Raw genomic sequence first — 21,104 nt, forward strand, 5'->3', positions numbered from 1 at the left:
AACGAAGCCAAAGAGATCTCCAGCAGAACGCAATGTCACAGTCTTGGCACAATGGGGAACTTTCTCAGATGCTGCTTGTGCCAGCACTGGCACTTTTACTGTACAGCTGTGTTTGGAGAACACTGAAATACACTGGAATCTCAAAGAGTTAATGATATAACTGCTACTAAAATACATTCTCTCCACCTCCCACCTTTTCAGGAAATTACATTTGATTTTTTTTCTTATTATTGCAGCTCCCGCTTTACATGAAGTAACAAGTTCAATAGTGAGATTTTTCACGTGTGTTTCCTTCTGCAACATGGCAAGTCCCTTATAAAACACTTTCAATGAAAATTTGGTTTTGTCTTCACAACACATACATGACCCTGGCTTAGTGACCTCATGCAATGATGAAAAAAATCTCAAGTTTTGTATTTTTTTTTATACTACTGTTATTCTCAGATAGAGAAGAAATGAGTATGTAACTAGAATCTGCATATTAGATTGAATTAAAGAGCACAGTCAAATCTTCTCTTAAATAGCAGGTTCTCAGAAATAGGGCTTCTGACTTTTCAAGCACAAATTGAATGTCTGAGTCTGTTGAAATGTAGATCTTTTCAATTTAATGTCACAATTGGTGCCTGGCCTCCAAAAGCCTGACCCTCTAAAGCCCAGAGAGAGCAAATGCACCACCCTGTTTCATTTTAGCATGTTGCAAACAAGAGCCGTGGGCAAGAAACGATCCATGGAAAAGCAGGAAGGGAGGAGACTGTTTCTTTGAGCAGCAGGCTTCCTCTGGCAGCTCCTTGTGCCTCCTCTTGGTTCTGGAGTCTCAGGTCTTCCCATTCTTAAAGAAGGCGCCTTCAGTGTCTTTTCCCCTAAATGCCATTGCTTGGAAGCACTTGGTTTTAGCAGCACCTTCAGGATGAAGACCTTTTCTGGAAGTGACAGGGAGAGGTTTTCTGCAGAGGTAGTGTTGTTTTCTGGTCTCCTGATAGGATTCTTTCTTTTTGGAAATCTGGCAGCTTCACACAGACGGGGAATTTCATAGCTTATCTTTTGGTATCTTGGACCAATTTTAATAACAAAAAGCATTAAAGGAACTTGTCACATGGCTTCTGGAATCACATGGAGAGTCCAGGATGTCTCCACACTCCAAGGCTGCCGCTCAAGCACTGGCATTTACATTTCTTGGCAGAACCTGCATTTATGTACTCACTGGATTTCCAGAACAGGGTGAAAACCAGATGCCCTTCTTTGCACCACGCAGCTTACTCCCTGGGATATCTACATGAAAGATACTGTGATGATGGGGTTTATTTTAAGGAGGTGGTTGATTGGTAGCCTACAGTGTTGCCCTTTTCATGCCACACTCTGGAAAGAAAAAAAAAATCTATGAAAGGAGGTGTGCTTGCGCCAAGGCACTCTGTGAAGTCTACCTTCCCTCTGATCTATGACCTGGAATCAGTCCCCAGAGGCAGGGAGGTAGATGCTGCCAGGATGGCCCTTGGACTGCTTACAAAACTCTGCTGGAGTCCTGACATGAGGAGGAGGAAAATGAAAGGAGTAGTTTAGAAAAAAAATACTTTTGTTTAGGCCAGATCTGTGACCTGTAAAGCTGCCTCAAAAGGGATACACAGCCTCTATACTTCCTTCAGAGGCTCCATCAAAAGGAATGCCTGGAATCTGCAGCTCTGTGCAGTATAATGTTTCACTGCGTACTCCTTCCTCTTTGTTATGCTCCAGAAGTGTGCATTACAATTTTGTACCTTCTTCAATTACTTACTTCTCCTTTTGTAGGGTATCTCTCCTTCTTGCCATTTAAAAAATTTCCAGGGAAATTTCCACCAGAAGAATGGAAAATAGATTGTCTAAGTCAGATACAACATTAGTATCCACTTTTGTGGCTTGTCCTGTAATTGACAGTAATGATTTTTAACAGTGCTTTGGGGAATGAGTATTCTGTATTTAGGAAACCCAAGCAAAGTCTGCAAGTTTTTCAATATTGTCATGAAAGGATGGTGCCTTTCCTACTGTGGTGAATGGGGCTCAAAGCCATGCTTTGGGATTCTATGTCATGGGTTACAGAGATGCTTTCACATAAGTGAAAAACGTAATTCCCATTCTGTGACAGCCTGGTGCAGCCACTTGGGAAAAAACCACAACAACAACAACCAAAAAAACCCCAGAACTAGTTCACTGTGGTTACTGCAAAGAAAGCTCTTTACTGCACATGCTGTGAGGCTACCTTGGCAGGCCTACAGGTTGCTTCCATGAGACTGACAAATGCTGGGGAACCCATTTGCATGGATCGATGGGTCCATAGGAGAGAAGATGGTGTGCAACCTCGGCAAGCGCTGAAAGCGCGAGGCACGGAAACGTGTAAAGTGCCAAAAGGGAACCGGCAGAACATTACACTTGTATGAAATGGGAGTAATCTCATTACCAGAGGTGATAACCATTGCACCCCTGATGGAAATGCATAATTACTGAAAACAGCTAATCAACTGCAAGAGCAGCAGGGTAGCCAGAAGCTCCTATCTAAACCATCTACTGTGCTTAACCCAGTTGAGCTGCTCCTCCTCCTCCACCACTTTCTACAAAAGGATCAGTAAAACCTGCTGCACATACAGACCCTCACATGTGGGTCAGCCCAGCGGAGTGATACAGTGCTTTGAATTTTCGCTTGCAAATAAAATATGTATCAGTGAAGTCTCTGACTTAATTCTACAAAATGCTCAAGCACACCACACTTGCAGCTGTTCATTTCAAAGCTACATCTCTAGATGAACATAATTTGGATAACAGTGTAACACTCTACTTCTGTTGAAGAAAAAGTTGACAGCAAGCTTCTTGCCTTTAATCTCTGACTTTGAGAAATCTTGCCTTTAATTTGCTAACAATATTTATGGCTATGGACAGTAAGAGTTGATAATTCTCAGACTAATGGTAAGGAAAGTTGACCTGTTAATGGGATCTGAGGAACACTTGCTCAGCCTCATTGATGGTGAAACTGGTACTAACCGGCTGCTGGATTCAGCAGCTGTAAGAACATTGTTTTTTAATTTTTCTGATAATCTCAGTCTCTAACCAGGCACTGCCAACAAAAGGAAGAATTGTTTATTGAACTGCAACAATATTGTGGTTGCAATCATGCAACTGGTGAGGGAAGAGTACAGAGGAAGGGAGAAAATAGCTCTTAGCAATTATAAGTAAAATATATAATTTTCCAGTTACAATTAGAAAAGCAGTAAAAACTGCACAAATTGTTTCAAGGTCTTTAAACAGGACAAGCTGCTCATGGAGCTGGCAGGCTAATGATGCAGAAACGAAAATTTCCCTGGTAGTATAGCAATGGTATCAGTTTCATGTCTGTTGAGGGCCTGATTTCTTGATTATGTCAGCAAACGAGGAATAGAACCATACAGGGACACATGCACTGTGATGCTTGAAAAAAAAAAGCCATAGACCAAAATGTACAAGCTGTCCCTGGAGCACAGATAAAAATCCAGGTCTGTCTTTTCTTAGGTTCGTGTCCTGATCACTAAGCTAGAAAGTCAGGTTCAGGCCTAGATTTGGTCTGTGGCCCAGTTAATATCTACTTATTTAAAGCAAGGTGGAGGATGTTTCTGCCACAGGGGTGCATACATACAGATGGAGCACCAGAGTTTTATTTAGCAAGCAGGGTGCTGCTGCCATCACTCCAGATAAGGACAAATAGGCCTGTACTGCTGGCTTCCTGGACAAGTCTTCTAACCACCAAGAAAATCATGCAATCACATGTCTATTTCAGGAAGGAAAGGGACCTCAGGAGACCACCTCATCCATCTGCCTCCTCAAAGCAGGGTTAACTACCACTCTCACCAGGCTGATAAGGGCCTAACCCAGCCAGGGCTTGGATGGTCCCGTGGAGCAAGGACAGACCAGTGCACTGAACAACCTCTTTCAATATCTGACCACCTGCATGGCAAAGACTTTATTCCCTTTGTCTCCAGTCAGCACCTTCCTTCAGGCAGGCTGTGGCTGTTGATTCCAGCCAGTCTTTGGCCTTCCTCATTCTGTGCTTACATACCCAGGTAATATTTCTGCATTCTTCCTAGGCAGTCCATTCCTGCATGCTTCCTTTTTGTATTTGAGTTAAATCAAGAGTTCCCTTTTCAGCAAGCTGGCCGTCTGCCATGCCTGCCTGTTCTTCCACCCTTCAGATGATTTTTTTTTTTTTTTGCATTTTGTGCAGATTGTCACTGAAGTCTGACTAGCCCTTATGAGCTTCCTTGCCTTAAGGGAAAGCCTAATGTGGAATCATTCTGTCTACCAGCTGAAGTCTTGTGTCCTTGCCTTCATCACTGCCTTCAGGATCATAAACTCCAGCATCTGACAGCTCCTGCAGCCAAAACTGCTATTGACTGACAGTTTATTTTCATTCAGGATTCCAGCAAAGCATCTCCTCTAGTTAGTTGCTCGGCATTTGCACCAAAAATTTGTCTTTTTTGCATTCCAGAAATCTGGGTTTCTTGCGATCCATCACATGCTCCTGTCAGTAGATTCTAGCATAGTTAAAGTTCTCCATGAGAGTCAGAAGAATTTGAGATACTTTCTTCAATTGTTTATTGAAATATTTGTCCACAGTCTCTCCTTCATCAGTCACCATCAAGGCATTCCTGTATTCTGGCTTCTCCTCTGACCCTGATCCATCAGCTTTCAGTAAGCCTTTTACCCATGTCACCATGGACATGACCTTATGTCCATGGTGGCATATTTCCTCCATCCTAGCCTAGCAATTTTAAAATAAAACCCCCATGGCTTATGTGCTTTGCATGTGTCTCTTGTCAGAGTCTGCTAGGCAAATTTTGATTGCTCAAGGGCCTCAGACAGAATATATATGTCTGATAACCTTGGCATCAAAGAGACAAGCCACCAGGAGAAGACAGAAACTCTGCTGAGTAGGCACAAAAGCAGACTTTCAAGCACTTAAGAGCACATTCAGGGATCACCAGTGTGTCTAGGAATAGCACTCTCGATTGCAGCTGTCTAAAGTTACCATGTTCCAGTGCTAAGGATGCTTCAAAATATCTGAAATTGAGAAGTTGCATGATGAAGTAAGAACAAAGTCTATTGTTCATGATATCTATTAATTCTACCTTGGTAAAGAAGAAGACCGTTCAAAACAAGCTGATGTCATGATTTCATGATAATTACTAAGCACTGGTGAAGCTGCTCCTGAAATACAACCTGAGCTTTAGCCACTTACTTCGAGAGAGGTGTTGAGAGACTGTGGAGGGCAGTCAAGATGTGAGAAAGCTTTTGACACTGCTGCATAAAGCAACTTCAAAGAAAATGTGCTAATGCGACAAATGATCCCAAATGGAAGTTCTACTTTCCCCTGCCAGATACATTCATCAGTAAAACAAAAAAAGACACAATTCTATAAATGCTCTGCTTCACTCAAAGAATTTGGGTTGATAGCCATAGCAGATTTACTACACATTCTAAGTTTACTACACTTATGGAGTTCAGGGTGTAAGAAAGCCACTTGTCTGGCTGACAAGGTGGGAACTTCCTGTGTGTATCTTGCCCATTTAAAAGGTAGCACAAGCTCTCTTCTCTTGAAGAGTGAGAGTAAAAAAAGGGCCTATAGGCAGCCCAATGTGAAGCCCCAGGCAAGACTTCATTGAGCTGAGAAGCTGCTGCTTTGTTCCACTGTTCCTCAGCAGCACCTTATTTGCTTCCCTAGCATTTCCTCACACCCTCTCTTCCACCAACTTCCTGCCAACTCTTGGACCACACTGGCAAAGAGCCTCTTTACCTCCAGCTACAGTGGACACAACCAGCTCATAGATGTTGCCTCTGCCATTATCTGGACTTCTTGACACTACCTGTTAAATATGCACAAAATACATTATTATTATTATTATTATTAGTAGTAGTAGTATTAGTATTAGTATTAGTATTAGTATTAGTATTATTATTTTGACCTTCATCTGCTTTCCAAGACTATATGGCTTTGACAGGTGAGACTTGTAGCTCTGTTCACCACTAGTAGCACAATGAAATTCCAGGGATTACATAAAAAAAAAAAAAAAAGAAAAGGGGGGGAGGTCTCTGAGAGCTCTTCCTTATGGCAAAGAGCTGCTGCTCTTCCTGCAGGAAACATCACCCCCATGAAGGCATGAACCATGCAATGTTTTGCTATGTAGCACCACACCTCAATGAAGAGGTGGAAGTAGGAAGAGGTGATGTCTGATGACCAGGAATGGGAATTGCTGTCAGAGGCCAGAAGCTAGTTGCTCTTTCTGCTAGTTTCTGTCAATTCACATCAAGCACTACTCAGAGGTTGCTCAGTGTACGGATCACCTCTAGCTACAAAATAAAGCATATGTGTGCAGGGCTGCTTGTAACAGCCTCAAGCACTGAAAACCACAACCCACCTTCACATTTCTGGGCATTTCTTTTTCTTCTCAGCACTTCCACAGTACTTCATGGATGACAAGCAAATTTGACAACATGAAGCCAGATTCTGAGGTCAGGTGCCCTGGCTGGCAACGTTCAGGTGATGCTGCTGTTGTTTTCCACATGTAGGCCTTGAACAAGCTTCTACAAAGCATCTACTCCAGAAAAACACATACTCAGATACAAGAGAGCTGGGTGGCAGAGCCAGGCATCCTTCATCCCTTCCTCCCCATTCAATGACTTCTTTCACAGTCAGGCAGCACCCAGTCACAGCAGGCATAGGATTATCTGGAGGAAGGGTCTTCTCTCACTAAGCCAATTGCCTGCTTGCATCTCCATCTCTCTCTTCCAGAGTCTGAAGGCAGATGATAAGTCAGGTGATGTGGCTGCAACTTCCTGGTCATATAACAGTCTCATTCTACATAATCTTTCTTTATTTCTCATTTGACAACTGCTTCCATATGAAAAATGAACAGCTAAGCCTATTGACCCAAGCTGAGGCGATAGATGAACATTTTAAAAACAACTTGTCTTACAGGCCAGGTCTGTATACCTTCCAACTCTGACAGCAAACCTGGAAACAAAATGCCATAGCACTGCTCATTATTTAAGGAGGAAGGAAAGATAGATCCTTTATCATGTGCTTCATGATAAAGGGGAGACATCAGGTTCACGTCCTTCCTGATGTGGGAAATCACAGGCACATGTACTCCCACTTCTCTGAACGTTCTCAGCACCTCAGAGGGCTGTGGCAGTGGCTAAAAAATCCCTGTCTGCTTTAAAGCACCAAGCTTACAGTCTGTTGCACATGGAATAAAAGGACACATTTGGAGCACGGATTTTTGAAAAAGAGCCCCAACAGTGGGCAAACAACTATCTCTTATTCCTATTAGGGCTCATTATCATTGGTGCAAAATGCACACAACAGGGTATAAATCTTGGTCCTGTTAATGCCAAATGATATGTGTTTTCCCTCTGAAATAATGGCTCCAAGGTTCTTCCTCATGGCACTCCCTTCAGAGGAGGACAGATAGTTTGGCCACTTAGATATTTCACACTCATTTGCAATTATTGAAATTCTCTATTTTATAAGAAAGAAGAAATTTATGAGACAAGATGGAAGCCAAAAGAAGTTACCATAAAATCGTAAATAAAACATAAAATGTACTGGGTCAACAACACTGAATATGATGTTGCAAAATCTAGAAGAAATTGTCATGTTTTTGTGATTGGAAGGTTTATTAAGTGGATTCTTCTTAGCCCTCCACACAGAAGATTACTAATTTCATTATTTCAGTGCTGCAACTGTGATTAAGTAAAGCCTTGGATTTTAACCACAGAACCTTTAAAATAATTTTCAGGAGATGCATAATTCACAATTTTAAATAATAAAAATTTTGTTCTGCATTATAATGTGGACAAAGATTTTTTAATTTAAATATGACACGGTACATACCCTTATAGCTATTCAGGCTACGTATTGCAGGACAAGCAAGTTCATTGTCCCACTCATCCCCTGTTCCACTGCCTACAGCAACTGTCCCAGAACTGTTCTTCAAAGAGTGTAAGGAGAACTTCATCAGGGTCTCTGTGCAACAGCTTGATGGGCCTTTCAGCAAAGGAATCAGTGTTCCTTCTGCACTGCTGTCAGTGTTCCTACAGCTGGAATGCAGAGGCAGCCTCCCAGGACAGGAGAAGGCCTCTGTGGCTGTCCCATGCTCATTTGGATAACTGAGAATTAGCCATAAGGCACGTACAAATCAATGTGTGGGTTATATTTGAATTATCAATTGTGGTATCTCTTCCTACTCAGTGTATTTCTTTTGTATTTGAGGCAGAACATGACCACTCCCAGATTTCCCCTCATGCATATTTCACTCCATTTTTCCCTCCTGCACTATTTGTGCCATTTATCTTGTCCTATATTCACTTTCCTTTTTCCCTACTTTTGGGAAAAGCATCTAATATCCCTGTAGCATTAGTTTTTCTTTGTTAATGTCAAAAAATGTTAATCCGTGAAGACTTGCTTCCTAGATAATGTTAATTCAGCTGCCAGTTTTATAATAGGATTATGCTTTCCAGGATTTAAAAATCCCACTTGTTAGCTACAAAACAGACTTCTACTAACAGCTATAAAATCTAATTTAATCCCTATTGGCATTAACTAAATAGCTGAGGTATAATTTCTGTCTAGCTGCACTTAACACCCTGCAATTGCCATAAATATATAAAATTCCCTTTGAAGTTATAAAAGAAACTGTTTGGTAGGATAAACAGGGTCTCGTGAGTCCAATCATATGTTATCTCCAAGGCATAACAAATGTTGTTTACATATTGTAAGGATTTTGTGGACAGCATATTTAAATAGATTCATCCATGTTTACATGTATTAATTTGCCCTTTTTCTCAAGAAAATGCATACTAAATTATGATCTATAAATATTCTATTTAAAAATAATTGGTTAATGAGTGGAAGATTTGGTCTGTGTGGAATCAAAGCTTAAAATGTAACCAAATAACCTGACTAAACTGGAAGAAAATACCAATTTGTTACATATATCCCCTTTTAATGCACAATTGTATTGTGAAACCTTAGAAGATAGAGTTATCTTAACTCTGGCATAGGAGCAGCTATTTTGAGGCAATCTAGCAAGAGGCTGTAACAAATAAGGAGGAAAGAATGAGCAAGTCATGGTTTATAATCATCCTAAAATGAACAGCCAGGATCTTTATAACCATTTGCTCCCAAATGAGGAACAACACAAGGATTTATGGTCTTCTGGAGCTCAGTGATCAAAATAAAGAAGAGTATTTATAATTATTTTCTCCCAGTCTTGAAATAACTGGTAAGTACATTGTTCTGGAGAGGGTAGCCCTACTGCACTGCAGTGAAAGAAGGATTGCAAAAGAGCCATTACAGCGATCCACAGTAGGCAGCACTATGTTATGCAGGAGTTAAAGCAGCAATCTCAGATCAACCAAGCTGCCCTAAAGATAGAAATTGTTAGTCAGACTCAGAAAACACTAGAATTTCATTTATGCTTTCAAAAAGATGCAAAATGCTGATCAACTCCACAGTCAGCTTATCAATTTCCTTATTGATAGACAAAAAGGCAGTTCACTTTGTGATATTACAGCCAAAAAGAAAGATAAGCAACCTCAGCAAAGCAGCTGACACTAACATCCAAATCTGTAGCAGGCTGGATTTGCAGACATGTACACTTGTTTTTGGAGAATAATACACTATGCTTTGTACAGCACATTCAGATATGCTAACAACTGCTCATGCTCCATACAGCTATAAAAACCACTGTCAATACAGCAACTTTTCAAATGCAGCTGGATGTTTTGACTTACCCATAATAACCATTTTAAAAACTGGCAGTTTTTTAACTTATTTGTAAAAGAATTTCTTGCTTGGACCCCAAATTCTGGGCATGGCAATATGTAACCTAAGGAAGCGTTAAAAGCTTTCATGTCCTTAGAGCCTACTGCATACTGTGGAGCCATCAGAGCTGTGCAGGTTTAGGTGGGAATTTAAAAATGCATATAGTTCCTAATGCTCCATCCCCATTTGTTGTGGCTTTTATGACAGGGGCTAGAAAAAATGCAATATTTACATATTGTGCACTATTCTGTATGTGTGGGCACATTAGATTTGTGGCTCTGGATGCACTCCACTGTCAGTGAGCCAGAGATTTTGGGTATCAGCTTGTTCCATGAAAGTGTATCCTTTTGGTATATAAAGCACAGCTTTACAATCTTTCACAATTTGGAGAAGAAAGTAATTCACAGAATATGTAAAAACCAGGGCTTTAGGAAATCATAATCCATGTGTTTTGTCTTCTGTTGAACAGAGATAAATTGCTCCACTTTAAGTTAAAGGGATGTCATGGCATGGGGTTCGATTCACAGTGGAAATAAAGGGCTGGTTTTAGATGGTTCTATGCTTATTTCACAACCAGCACAGTTCACATGACTTCAATTCAATATATGCTGGTGTATAGGAGGAAGAGGATAAAACTCCCTAAAGGCTTAAGTCTGAGTTACTAATTTAGACACAAATGTCCTTAATTCATGAAATGTGAAATGTTATCTGAATAAGGGCAGCAGAATCCATAGCACTGTCAGTAATGTGGACTCCTGTTCATACAGTGGAAGGAAATGAGGCTTTTGCACAGGTACTGGTGGTTTAGCTCCCACCACTGAGTGCTAGGATCCTTTTATCAGGTCTCCAGAAGAACAGTAGATGAACCCAAAGATACAGACATTAAACATCATGATTTTTTGGGTATCTTGGCAGCTGACACCTGCTAAGATTCCCAAGCCTAGCCATGACAACACACACCTTCACCTCCATCTGCAACTTCCATGTTTGGTTATGCTGTTTCTCCACCTGACCCAGCATCTCACCACATTTCCTTGTTTGCTACCTAATAACGCTATTAAACCCCAGGTGAAGAGGTATTGTTTAAACAGCTTGATAAAATAAACCACAGATTTCCTCATAATCCTCTGAGTATCTCTGAGGTTCTTCCCACTCTTCAGTGGGATAAGTCCAGCTTTGATGGTGCCAATGCAATGGGAAAAGTACCATGCATTTCCACCTTTCCTTCCCTACCTATCTTGCCCAAATCAGACCACAGGGCCACGTGTGACCATAGAGATACCTTGTAGACAAGTTTCCAAAGAGGGCAAGGGCTGTATTCTCTGTGTGTCCTACCACTTTCTGGTCCATGTCCCTGTTAATGAGAGTCTCTGGGTTTCCTCACGCTTCACTCGCCACTCTGTTTTTGAAGTGTGGGCCTTGCAATGAGGAAGAATAAGCAGGGTGGACTACTGGCTATGAGCACAATGGAATCTGAAGTTCAAGACTAGGTTTCAAGATTAATTGCAATAGAAACTTGGATACACAAACACTTTTCAATGCCTGTTCATTGCCAACAAAAAAAAGCAAAGAAGCAAACAGCGTTAAATGCTGAGTAGCCCTGTGAGTAAGACAGGGGCAGTACCTTTATAACTTCCTCACCCCACTGGAGCCCTCACAACACAACACAACACAACACAACACAACACAACACAACACAACACAACACAACACAACACAGAACATGGCTTTGCATACAAAAAAAGTGCTAAAATTTGATCCCACCAATTGTTTCTCAGCTACCCGTGTAAACTGAATTTCTTAGAATTAGCATGATTTTCTGTTGCATGCTTGAAACTCAACAGCTTCAAACTAAATGATAGGTGCTCAATGGCTGTGTAGCCAGGTCCTTCCTGCTACAAGAACAGATGAAATATTGAAACTTGGTCCAGAAATGTATAGCAATCCATTCTAATCCTGCAGTCAGCCTTTAGTACCCAGGTGTGCTGATGTGCCTGCAGACAGTCGACTACACACAAAAGTGAAGGATTGTGACTTACAAGTCCATACAAATATAAAATGTATATTTTAAAATATTTTACCAGGTCTATTAATGTATTCCTGCCTGAAAACCCCGTTAATACTGAGCCAAGACATTTTCCCTAATTTTCTAGACACCATTCTGTCAGCAGTAATAGTTACATCAGTACATGTCCAAGTCAAACTTAATTGGATACATCTGAATCAGTGGAAAAGAAATAACTGGCAATTCAAAGGCTCTGCTCGAAGAGAAACAGGCATTACTGAGCTCATTAAGAAGAAAATTGCTGAATATTGCGATCTCCTTATGAATCCTCAAATCTTTATGTAAGGAAGATGATTGGCTTGTAGAGTAAAACAATAGGAACAAAAACTTTTATTGTCACAGTCAGTACTCAGGAGTGGCAGTTCTTCCAGGACCATGGTGGGATTAATGAGGAAATGAAAACACTTTACAACTTTCATAAAAATGTATATTCATCAGAACTCTTCAAGGATCAAAAAGGCCTTGCAGAGTTTCACCGTACAGTCGAGCTCCCCTACAATAAACCAGAGAGACTTTTGGACTCCCCAATTCCTACAGAAGAAATTTCCCATGCTACTCAGACTTTTAATAATGGCAAGCCAGTGGGGAAAGCAGCATTCCCATTTTAATTTTGTGCATCTTTTGAAAAGAAGTCACCCTACTATGCGCCTGTGTACATTTAATCATTCTCTACACACTTTATCAGCAAGCCTTCTCCCTGTAGGAGGAATACAATTAGGTACAGTACTAATTTATTATAAATAAAGCAAAGACCTGGTAAAATAACCTAGTTATCAATGTTTCATGCAACTGTGCCTATGAAGTACTAGCTAACAGTCTCACTATGAGCCTAGAGAAATACCTGCAGCATTGATAAATCCTAACCAACATGGCTTTATTAAAAAAAAAAAAAAAAAAAAAAAAAAAAAAGAGATTATCATCATATAATACAGGAAAACTGTTGGGTTTAATTGAAGTAACTAGAGATTTATGGAAACCAACAGGAGCTTTCGTCCACTAATACTATAAAATCCTTCAATAACATCCATAAGGAAATTCATCTCAACAAAGAAAGCCTCACTTTTTTTTGTATACCACACTGACCCATTTCAAGTATTTATCTACACCCCCGAATTTAGTTGAAGTGTTGTTTTATATGCAAGAGCCTCTTGTCATCAATGATAAGGACTAAAAAGGTCAGGAGGTCTCAGATTAAGGGGAAAATGGTAGGCAAGGATGCCCTCTCTCTGGCGTGCTGTTTGTTCTGACCCCAGGATGAGATCACTAGAGAGATGGAGGAGGCATTCTCACAGGGAGAAATCTCCATAAAATCAGCATGTTTGTGGATGATCTGCTCTTAACTGTAATGGACTAAGAGTCATCTCTTACATATGTGTTATTCATAATGGAACACTTTGAAAGGTGGCCAGGCTTTAATCCTATTTTTTAAAAACAGACAATTCAAAAGAATTAAATGATTTTTCCTTCTTCCATGACACAGCACAATTAATTTTTAAGTGGCTCCATGATGTTAGGTAGGAACATATTTGTGCTATGATTCTGAGAAGACATGCTTCAGATTAGTAAGATAGGTCCTCCCATTTACCTCCTCCTAACACAACGAAATTTCCCCTCAGTGCTGAGGAAACTGGGAAGAACAGGAGAAGCTCAGGAGCCACCACTTCCCTCTCAAGGAAGGCACATGGAGAAAAGACAGAGCTGAGGCTTCCTCTTCCCCAGCTTCTCTTGCTTAAGTGCTGGAGGAGAAAGCAACGTTTTTCTAAGAGACAAAGGAACATAATGATGATTCACATGAAATAAAGCTTAGGAGATCAAAATCTAATCAGTCTGACATAATTTTACAGTGAAGCCCTGAATATCAATAATTTTCTATTGGATGAATGAGCTCTATATAGTTCCTGAGGATCAACAATAAAATTTCCTGTTTTCAAGTAATTTATGTTAGAGGAGTGCACAGACGTTTCTCAGCCATATGTACACTCCAAGGGATTGCTTTTACACCTCTGATACAAAAAAAACATGAGCAGAGGGAACGTGGGGCTTTGTTTTGATTCTTAATTATAACACTGGCGTTCCCCCTGGAAAGAAAAGGCCAAATCCTATCACATTAAAAATTTGCCTGTGAGAATTTTCAAAGGTCATCTTTGGCAGGAGGGACTGTGCCCTGCCTGGCCTGATGGCACACTGAGGGGATCTGCAGAGTGCACCCAGGTTTTCAAAACCACCCTGCCAACCACAAACAAGATAAAACCACAAATAGCATTGGTTTGGAGACATTTAAACTCTCCAAAACTCTTGCCAAGGACTCAGAAAGATATATAAAGGCTATAGTAGCAACCCCAGCTGTTTTCTTGCTAGGCTGACCTGGCAGCTAACTCCTCCTGGATGCTCTAAAGAACAGCACCACCAAGACAGGATCCTGCTGGAAAAAAATGCATTTCTAGAAAACTCTTGTAAAGGTGGTAACTTTACATAACCCATGGGAACTAACTACAAAATCTCAGCTCACTGTGTCCTTGGAAAATGAATGCACTGACATGGAAATCTTCCTTCCTCCAACAGGAAGAGAGAAGTTTCCACCTGACAATAGATCCACCTGACCTACCAGCACAGTGAGTGATGCAGCTCCACAGAGAAAAGCTACAGCAGGGACTGCTGGCTTGGCTGAGAGCCCTTGAGACAGCTCAGCTCCTACACAGAGATCTTTCATAAGGTGCAATTCAGCTTGCTGGCTTATATGAATCATACAAGCATATCAATGCAGCCATTTTTAAAACCTTTTTATTTTTTACAATCAAAATGAAAGCATATTCAGACCTTTTCCTGTGAAGAGCTGAAATAGATACAACCTATTTTTGTCTCTAAGACCATGATGCATTTGTGACATATCAACACTGCAATCTGTATTATTTCTAATTTTATAAGTTTAGAATTTTTATTTGAACTGTTCACTTTAAAATATCACCAAGCCCATAATTCTGAGTAATTTCTTTAAAATGTACATGTACATCAGTGGCAAAGATGTCCTATCGTTTTCTGTGAATAGTACCTCAGAGAAGGTAACTTCCCTTTACTAATATTCAATTGTTCCCACAACCAAAACTTAAATTACTTTTGTAGAAATACCCAAAGTCTTACAGAGTCAGAAACCTTGAGAGGCAGCTGACAGTCTACATCATATGGCACTTTGCATCTGAACCTGTAAAAACAGCATGTGGATCCCCAGCCAGGATTAGCAAACAGCATGAATTGTAGGGTATGTTCAGCAAGACTTTCTTTTGTAAAAGAAATTTTCAGCAACACCAGCATATCTCCTTATCAGCTTTCCTATTCCGAATTTTTGAAGTCCTCCTACCACTCTGCCTGGTCCCAAAGGTGTTGCAAAAGCCCCTGTGCTACTCATACCAGGTCTAACCCTACTTTGAGGGTTAGTACTCAGCATACTATAACTACTTCCTTATTAGCCATTTCTTCCCACTGGTTCTTCTCAGAAAATTCACTGAAATATTTTCTCCTCATGAATGCTGTGAGGTTTTTACTTTTTTTTTTTTTTTTTGATTTAGTCAAAATATCAGATAGAAAATAAGATTCAAAAGAAGGGGAAAGAGATGACACCTGAAGTTGTGGTCAATGCTGTAGTTCTTGAAGGTAAGAAATGAAGGCACTGAAATGGTAAGGAGATTAGGGTATGGGTATGGGTTCCCCCCTTTTGGTACTCTGTCAGCCGTTAGAAAACATAATTGTGAGGGTAAGACACAGGGAAGGAAATCTTTCAAAACTTCACAGAGAGAAAATACTGCATAGAAAATACTTAAATATTTTTATTTTACGGCCCTAGCTTCAAAAGCTGCTACTGCAACCAAATGTAGTTTTGCAAATGTTATCAGTTTCAGTAATAGGAAGCTCATCTTCCTCGTTTGCTTCTGAATGATCAAGCAAATAGAGCTGCTGACATGCCAGATTATTGATCTGTCAAATTTTAACTTAATCCTAATGTAAACCACACAGCATCTTGTTAAAATAGACCCCTTAGATGTGGTTTAAGCTTGCTGCTTGGACTTCATGCAAATAAAGATCTGTAGACAGGCTAGTTTAGCCCAAGGGACTGTGAACCTTCAGTCAGGTCCTGGTTTTCCCCAATTCAACATTTCTGCAGCAGTTTGAAGGAAGTCCATACGTAGCATTTAAAGTAATATAAGACACAGCAATAAATAGTCAAATTCATTAGTAGCATTTAAGAAGAATGAATAAAGGACAGACTCAGCACTGCTGTGTTTCCTAGGGTTTTTTTTTCCCTCAGTTTGAAATGACCTATTTGCAATGGGCCACTGAACACTGTATTTCAATGCATGTTCTTGACATATCTTTCACACAAAGTCTCCAAACACCTCATAAACATTAATAAATTAAGCTTCAAGAGCAATAATAATTTCAGCTTCACATTCATAGAACCTATGTCTCAAACTCTTCCCGTCTATCCGTGGCAGATCTAAAAATGAAATGCAAACTTCTAATCGCTTTGAATTAGGCTTCTCTACTAAATCATGCAATCACAGAGTCTAATTCAGGTTGGAAGAGATCTCAGGAGACCACCTCAAAGCAGCACTAACTACTGCTCGACACCAGGCCAATCACAGTTTCACCCAGCCAAGGCTTGAATACCCTTAGGGGGGAAGGATACACCACCAAAGGACAATCTCTTCAGTCTCTGACCACCTGCATGGGCAAGACATTTTTCCCTTGTCTTGTTTTTTTCCTTTGTCTTCCCCATGTTTTCCCCATTTCTCCAGTCAGCATCTCCCCTCATGCAACCTGTGCCCAGTTTTTTAACTTTTTGCATTTCTGAGCTCCTCTGAGAAGAGTCTGGCTCTGCACCCATTCAGCTCCCCTCAGGAAGCAAAGTGTCCATCAAGACCCAACTCAGCCATCTCTTCTCCGGGATGAAGAAACTCAGCCCCTCAGCCTCTCCTCCTGTGCCATGATCAGCCCGATGGCCCTTCATGGGCTCCTTCCCACTGCTCAGCCTCTCTCTTGTCCTGGGATCCACAGCTTGGCACAGGGACTCCACAGAGACACTGTCAAAAACAAGTGGAGGGGAAGGACCAGAGCCCTTCCCTGGACCTGCTGGGTGCAGCTGTGCCAGCAGGGCCCTGGGGGATGCTTGGTGCTGCAAGGACATACCAGTGACCCTGTGCAGCTTGTTGTACAACTGCACCCAGGGCCTTTTGGGCAGAAGTGCCTTTCTCCAGGCTTCAGGAACATCCCCCAGCCTTGACCTTTCAGTGATGACAGACAGCAGCTTCCTGATGACACACGACAGCTCCCTGAGAGGCTCCAGAGTGTCCTGTCTGCTCCCACAGACCAGCTTATTTAAATAGACCCTAACTCCATCCTCCCCTACTGTGGCTGCTCCCTCCCTCCCCAGAGTTTTGCTTCTAGGTCTGAGACTGGGCAGACTCTGACAGTAAAGCCTGCAGTTTTATGGAGCAGTGCATCTATTTGACTGGTTTTTATTCTCATTTTTCCTGCTGATACATTTATAGCAGCCATTTTTGCTGTCCTGCTCATCCCTCACCAGTTTTGATTCCAGACAAGCTCTGAACTTCCTCATTCTGCTCCTACGAGCCTGGACCACACTTTCTGCTACTTCTTGGTAGCTCGTCTCCACTTTTACCTCTTGTCTGCTTTCTTTTTGCATTTAAGCTGAGGCAGTGGCTGGTCTGTCGTCTCAAGTTTCCATTACCAATTTTCCCCTTAATTTCCTTGAAATCTTATACCCAGTGGCACAACTTCACTTTAACAGAGCTAGAATTTTACCACCCTTGAGAAATTGCTACTGTCAACTTTGTCATCTTGATAATAAAATTTTGTTTTTCTGTCATTGTTTATTACAAATAAATGCTTATGCTATAAATTATTTGATATAATTAAGCTGCACCTAAAAATACTTCAGTTTGATACACAACTACATCTTGTATCATCTTACAGCAGGAGCCCCTGAAATGTGATGAAACAATACTAATTCACTGTGACAGGAGATATAATCCTAGTCTTTCAACACAGAATTTTAGCAACTGAAAAATGTTTTCCAATCATCTTCAGCAGCACACAGGAACATCCAGGACTGCTACTTTCACTTTTCAGAATAAACATAGGTACATGCAAACTCTGTAAATTTTTTCTTTTCCAACATGCCTGTAAAGAGCTGAAGGTTAAAGAGCACTATCCAAGAGAGTCCTTCTAGAAAGCATTAACTCACAAGAAAAAGAAAATCATAAAATTTTGTCCGCATTTTTGAGAGGACATGGGAAAATTTTCAAGCCTGTTTTCCTAACTTTCTGGGCAAGTTATTTATGTACCTATAAATAGATATTATATACCTCAAACCCTAAACAGTGCTTGCTGTAGTCTGAAGCACGGAGACACAGTTAGGAAAACCAACAAATATGAAAATAATGTGACAGCAAACTTACATTCCTGTTGAGAAACAGCCTTCATTAGGAAACATTTGCACCAATTTCTTGTATACATTGTTTAAGATGGCTGAATTGGCACTTATGTTTAAGGTTGGACTCAGTGATCTTAAAGGTCTTTTCCAATGATTCTATGGTTCTAAGATGTGGAACATACTAAAATGGTTACTTCCATATATTAAAAAAAAATTGTTTGCAAGCAAAACTGAATGCATGCTAGATCATTCTCTGTTTTTCCAGTTTAATGTTAACAAAAACTTGGCACAGATACTTGACACATCTACATCCATCTCCCACTCTGCTCTCCATCCCCATTCCAAACACTGATATGCTCAGGATCTAACTTATCCTTCCTTGAGAAACAACCTTAACAGCATTCCCCCCCAAAATTTCAGCAAGTATATCTTTCCAAACACCCCAATGCTTACACACCAAACAGACTCACGCTGTTTTGCTCACAATCTGAAGATGCTTTTATTTCAATAACAAACTGCCCACCTGGTGATTCTGAACTAACGCTTCCTTTCCCACTTCTCTTCTTACAGACTGTTTCTTCCTCTTCCCTAAGAAATGTGTTGCAATAATAACAGTATCTCCCACTCTTCTGTGATGACAGCTTATGCCCAGTTCTGTATTCCTGCAAAACTCCCTCCCCGCTTACTCACACGGGATCTCTTTGAGTTCTGGGTAACCAGATTTTCCCAACGCCTTCACAAAGCCTATCACTGTGACATTACTCTGTATATCTTAAGAGTTATCTTTGTCTTTCTGGTTGTCACTTCCTCAAGGCAAAGGCAATGTTTTTCCACAAGTTCTCTTTAGTGCTGATTATATCACACAGATAATTTTTAATTACCTTTCTGTTCAGAGCCACACCATCTTCACAGTCCAACACTGCACAATCTACATTCAGTGATGGGATTTTTCTTATCTTCTTTTCATCATCCGCAGGTACATAGAGCACAGCCCGTCTGGGAACATACTTGTGTGATGATGTAAAGCGATAGCTAAGCTTAAGAACACCAGCTGGCAGAAGAGAATCCACCCTGTAAAGGATATTGTTGAAATTAGACTATTGGCAGCAATGCTGTAAATCATACTTGACTGTATTTTAAAAGCAAAACATTCCTATCTAGATAGTGACTGGTTTTGGGCTACTTACATATTTTTTCCCTTTGGAAGAGACAAGTTAGGGAGATATCAGTATTACAGTTAATTACAATATAAAACTCCAAAACCACTGTGTTCAATAGAAGTTGTAAACTTAGTCATAATTGAAGACCTGCCAGGGCTGAGGTTTATCCATGTAGCTTTAATTACACTGCCTATTCTGGGTGCTACAGCAAGTATGAAATACAGAAGGGTAGTGGATGTTTTTTTTTCCCTGTCATAAGACTCCTCTGTAGGATGCAGACTGTGCTGGGAATGGATCAGGACTGCTTTGGGGAGGAGACTGCTATCTGCCACATTTCCTCCAGGAGCTGGATGCCATGCTGTGAACGAAGCAGGGGTGCTGGCTAAAACAAACACAGGTTTGTGAAGTTCATTTTGCAACCGTAGCATTATATCAACAAATGTATTTGCATGCAAATTTTAAATAAGCAAGATGGATGGAGGGGGAAATGAAGAAAAAAGAATGAAAATCCCATGTAGTGTGGAACCTTGCTATTCTCTTCAGACTTTCACATCCACAGCACAGACTTCTATTGACAGAGTTCATAAACTCAACAGCATCAGCAGCAGTTTTTTGGCTGTGATTTCTGTTTAAATTTGTAAATTCTTTGTGCACCACACATCAGTGCAGGTGTGAGCCTTTGGTGCCACGTGGCTTGAGAGGATAACATCCCTGTGGCCCGTAGGTGTGAGGTGTGGGGGCCTCAATAGTCCTGGTGAGGGCTCAGCTGACTTGCTCCAGGCAGGAGCTGGGTTAGTGCACTTGGAGGCTGTGGGACTGCAGAGGACACTGCTCTTGAGTGCTGTGGGGAGCTTACTTTGCTCCATAATTACAAGGACAGAGAAATAAATTATAGAGGGTGTCACTGTATTTCTTGGCCTTCCAAAAAAACCTAAACCCTTGCCTTCTCCTGTTCCTCCTCACTGCATGCTGTACCCACCAGGCCTATTCTGCTACATCAAAGATGAGGACAAAATAATACAATTTACCTTCATACTCAGCACAAGGCACTTACACCACAAAATAATCCTACCATATAACACCATTATGCATTATCATGTATATTATTCAGCACTTTGAATAATGCAAAGCTTTCCTAGCACCATGCTGAACATGTCATTATCACATCATGTCAGGGACCCATGCATTTTCCTGTGCCCCTCTTAATAATGCTTCCCAAGTTGCTAGACTTGGATGACACATGGCTACACACACATGTGGGTTTTCTTCAAAGCAAACATGACTCAAATGCCTGGAAACGAGTTCAGTCAATCTAAATCAGAGCCAATGTGGCATGTCACTGACAGACCGCTGTAACACTCACCTTTCTAAGCTGAAACTGTTGAAGAACCCTCTCTTCCCCTAGAGTGTGCACCCTCAAAGCCGAATATAAGAGTTGGGTTAAAAATATGAAAAAAGCTTTTATCACATTTTACCTCAGTAAACTAAATTGAAAAGGAAAATGATTCCATCATCTCATCTGCTGCATGTCTGCCTATCCTGTGTGGATCAATTTTAAGGGCCTACATTAACCACTGCCAGGCTCTTCTTTGCAACATGCCTGGTAATGCT

The 21,104-nt window shown here is 40.8% G+C and overlaps 1 protein-coding gene across 4 annotated transcripts in view; it reads right to left on the reverse strand.

Moving 5' to 3' along the window:
- Window positions 1-21,104, reverse strand: part of CLYBL (citramalyl-CoA lyase) — a 165,654-nt gene that overhangs the window by 58,918 nt on the left and 85,632 nt on the right. For all 4 annotated transcript variants that reach the window (XR_010355893.1, XM_064408368.1, XM_064408367.1 and 1 more), the window contains exon 2: window positions 19,215-19,404. Coding sequence is in view for 3 of the 4 variants with exons in the window: in XM_064408368.1 (XP_064264438.1) it covers window positions 19,215-19,404 (190 nt within the window). In the remaining variant the exon portion in view is untranslated. The remainder of the gene's footprint in view (window positions 1-19,214; window positions 19,405-21,104) is intronic.

The sequence above is a fragment of the Passer domesticus genome, chromosome 2 (assembly GCF_036417665.1).
Source record: "Passer domesticus isolate bPasDom1 chromosome 2, bPasDom1.hap1, whole genome shotgun sequence".
Classification (NCBI taxonomy): Eukaryota; Metazoa; Chordata; class Aves; order Passeriformes; family Passeridae; genus Passer; species Passer domesticus.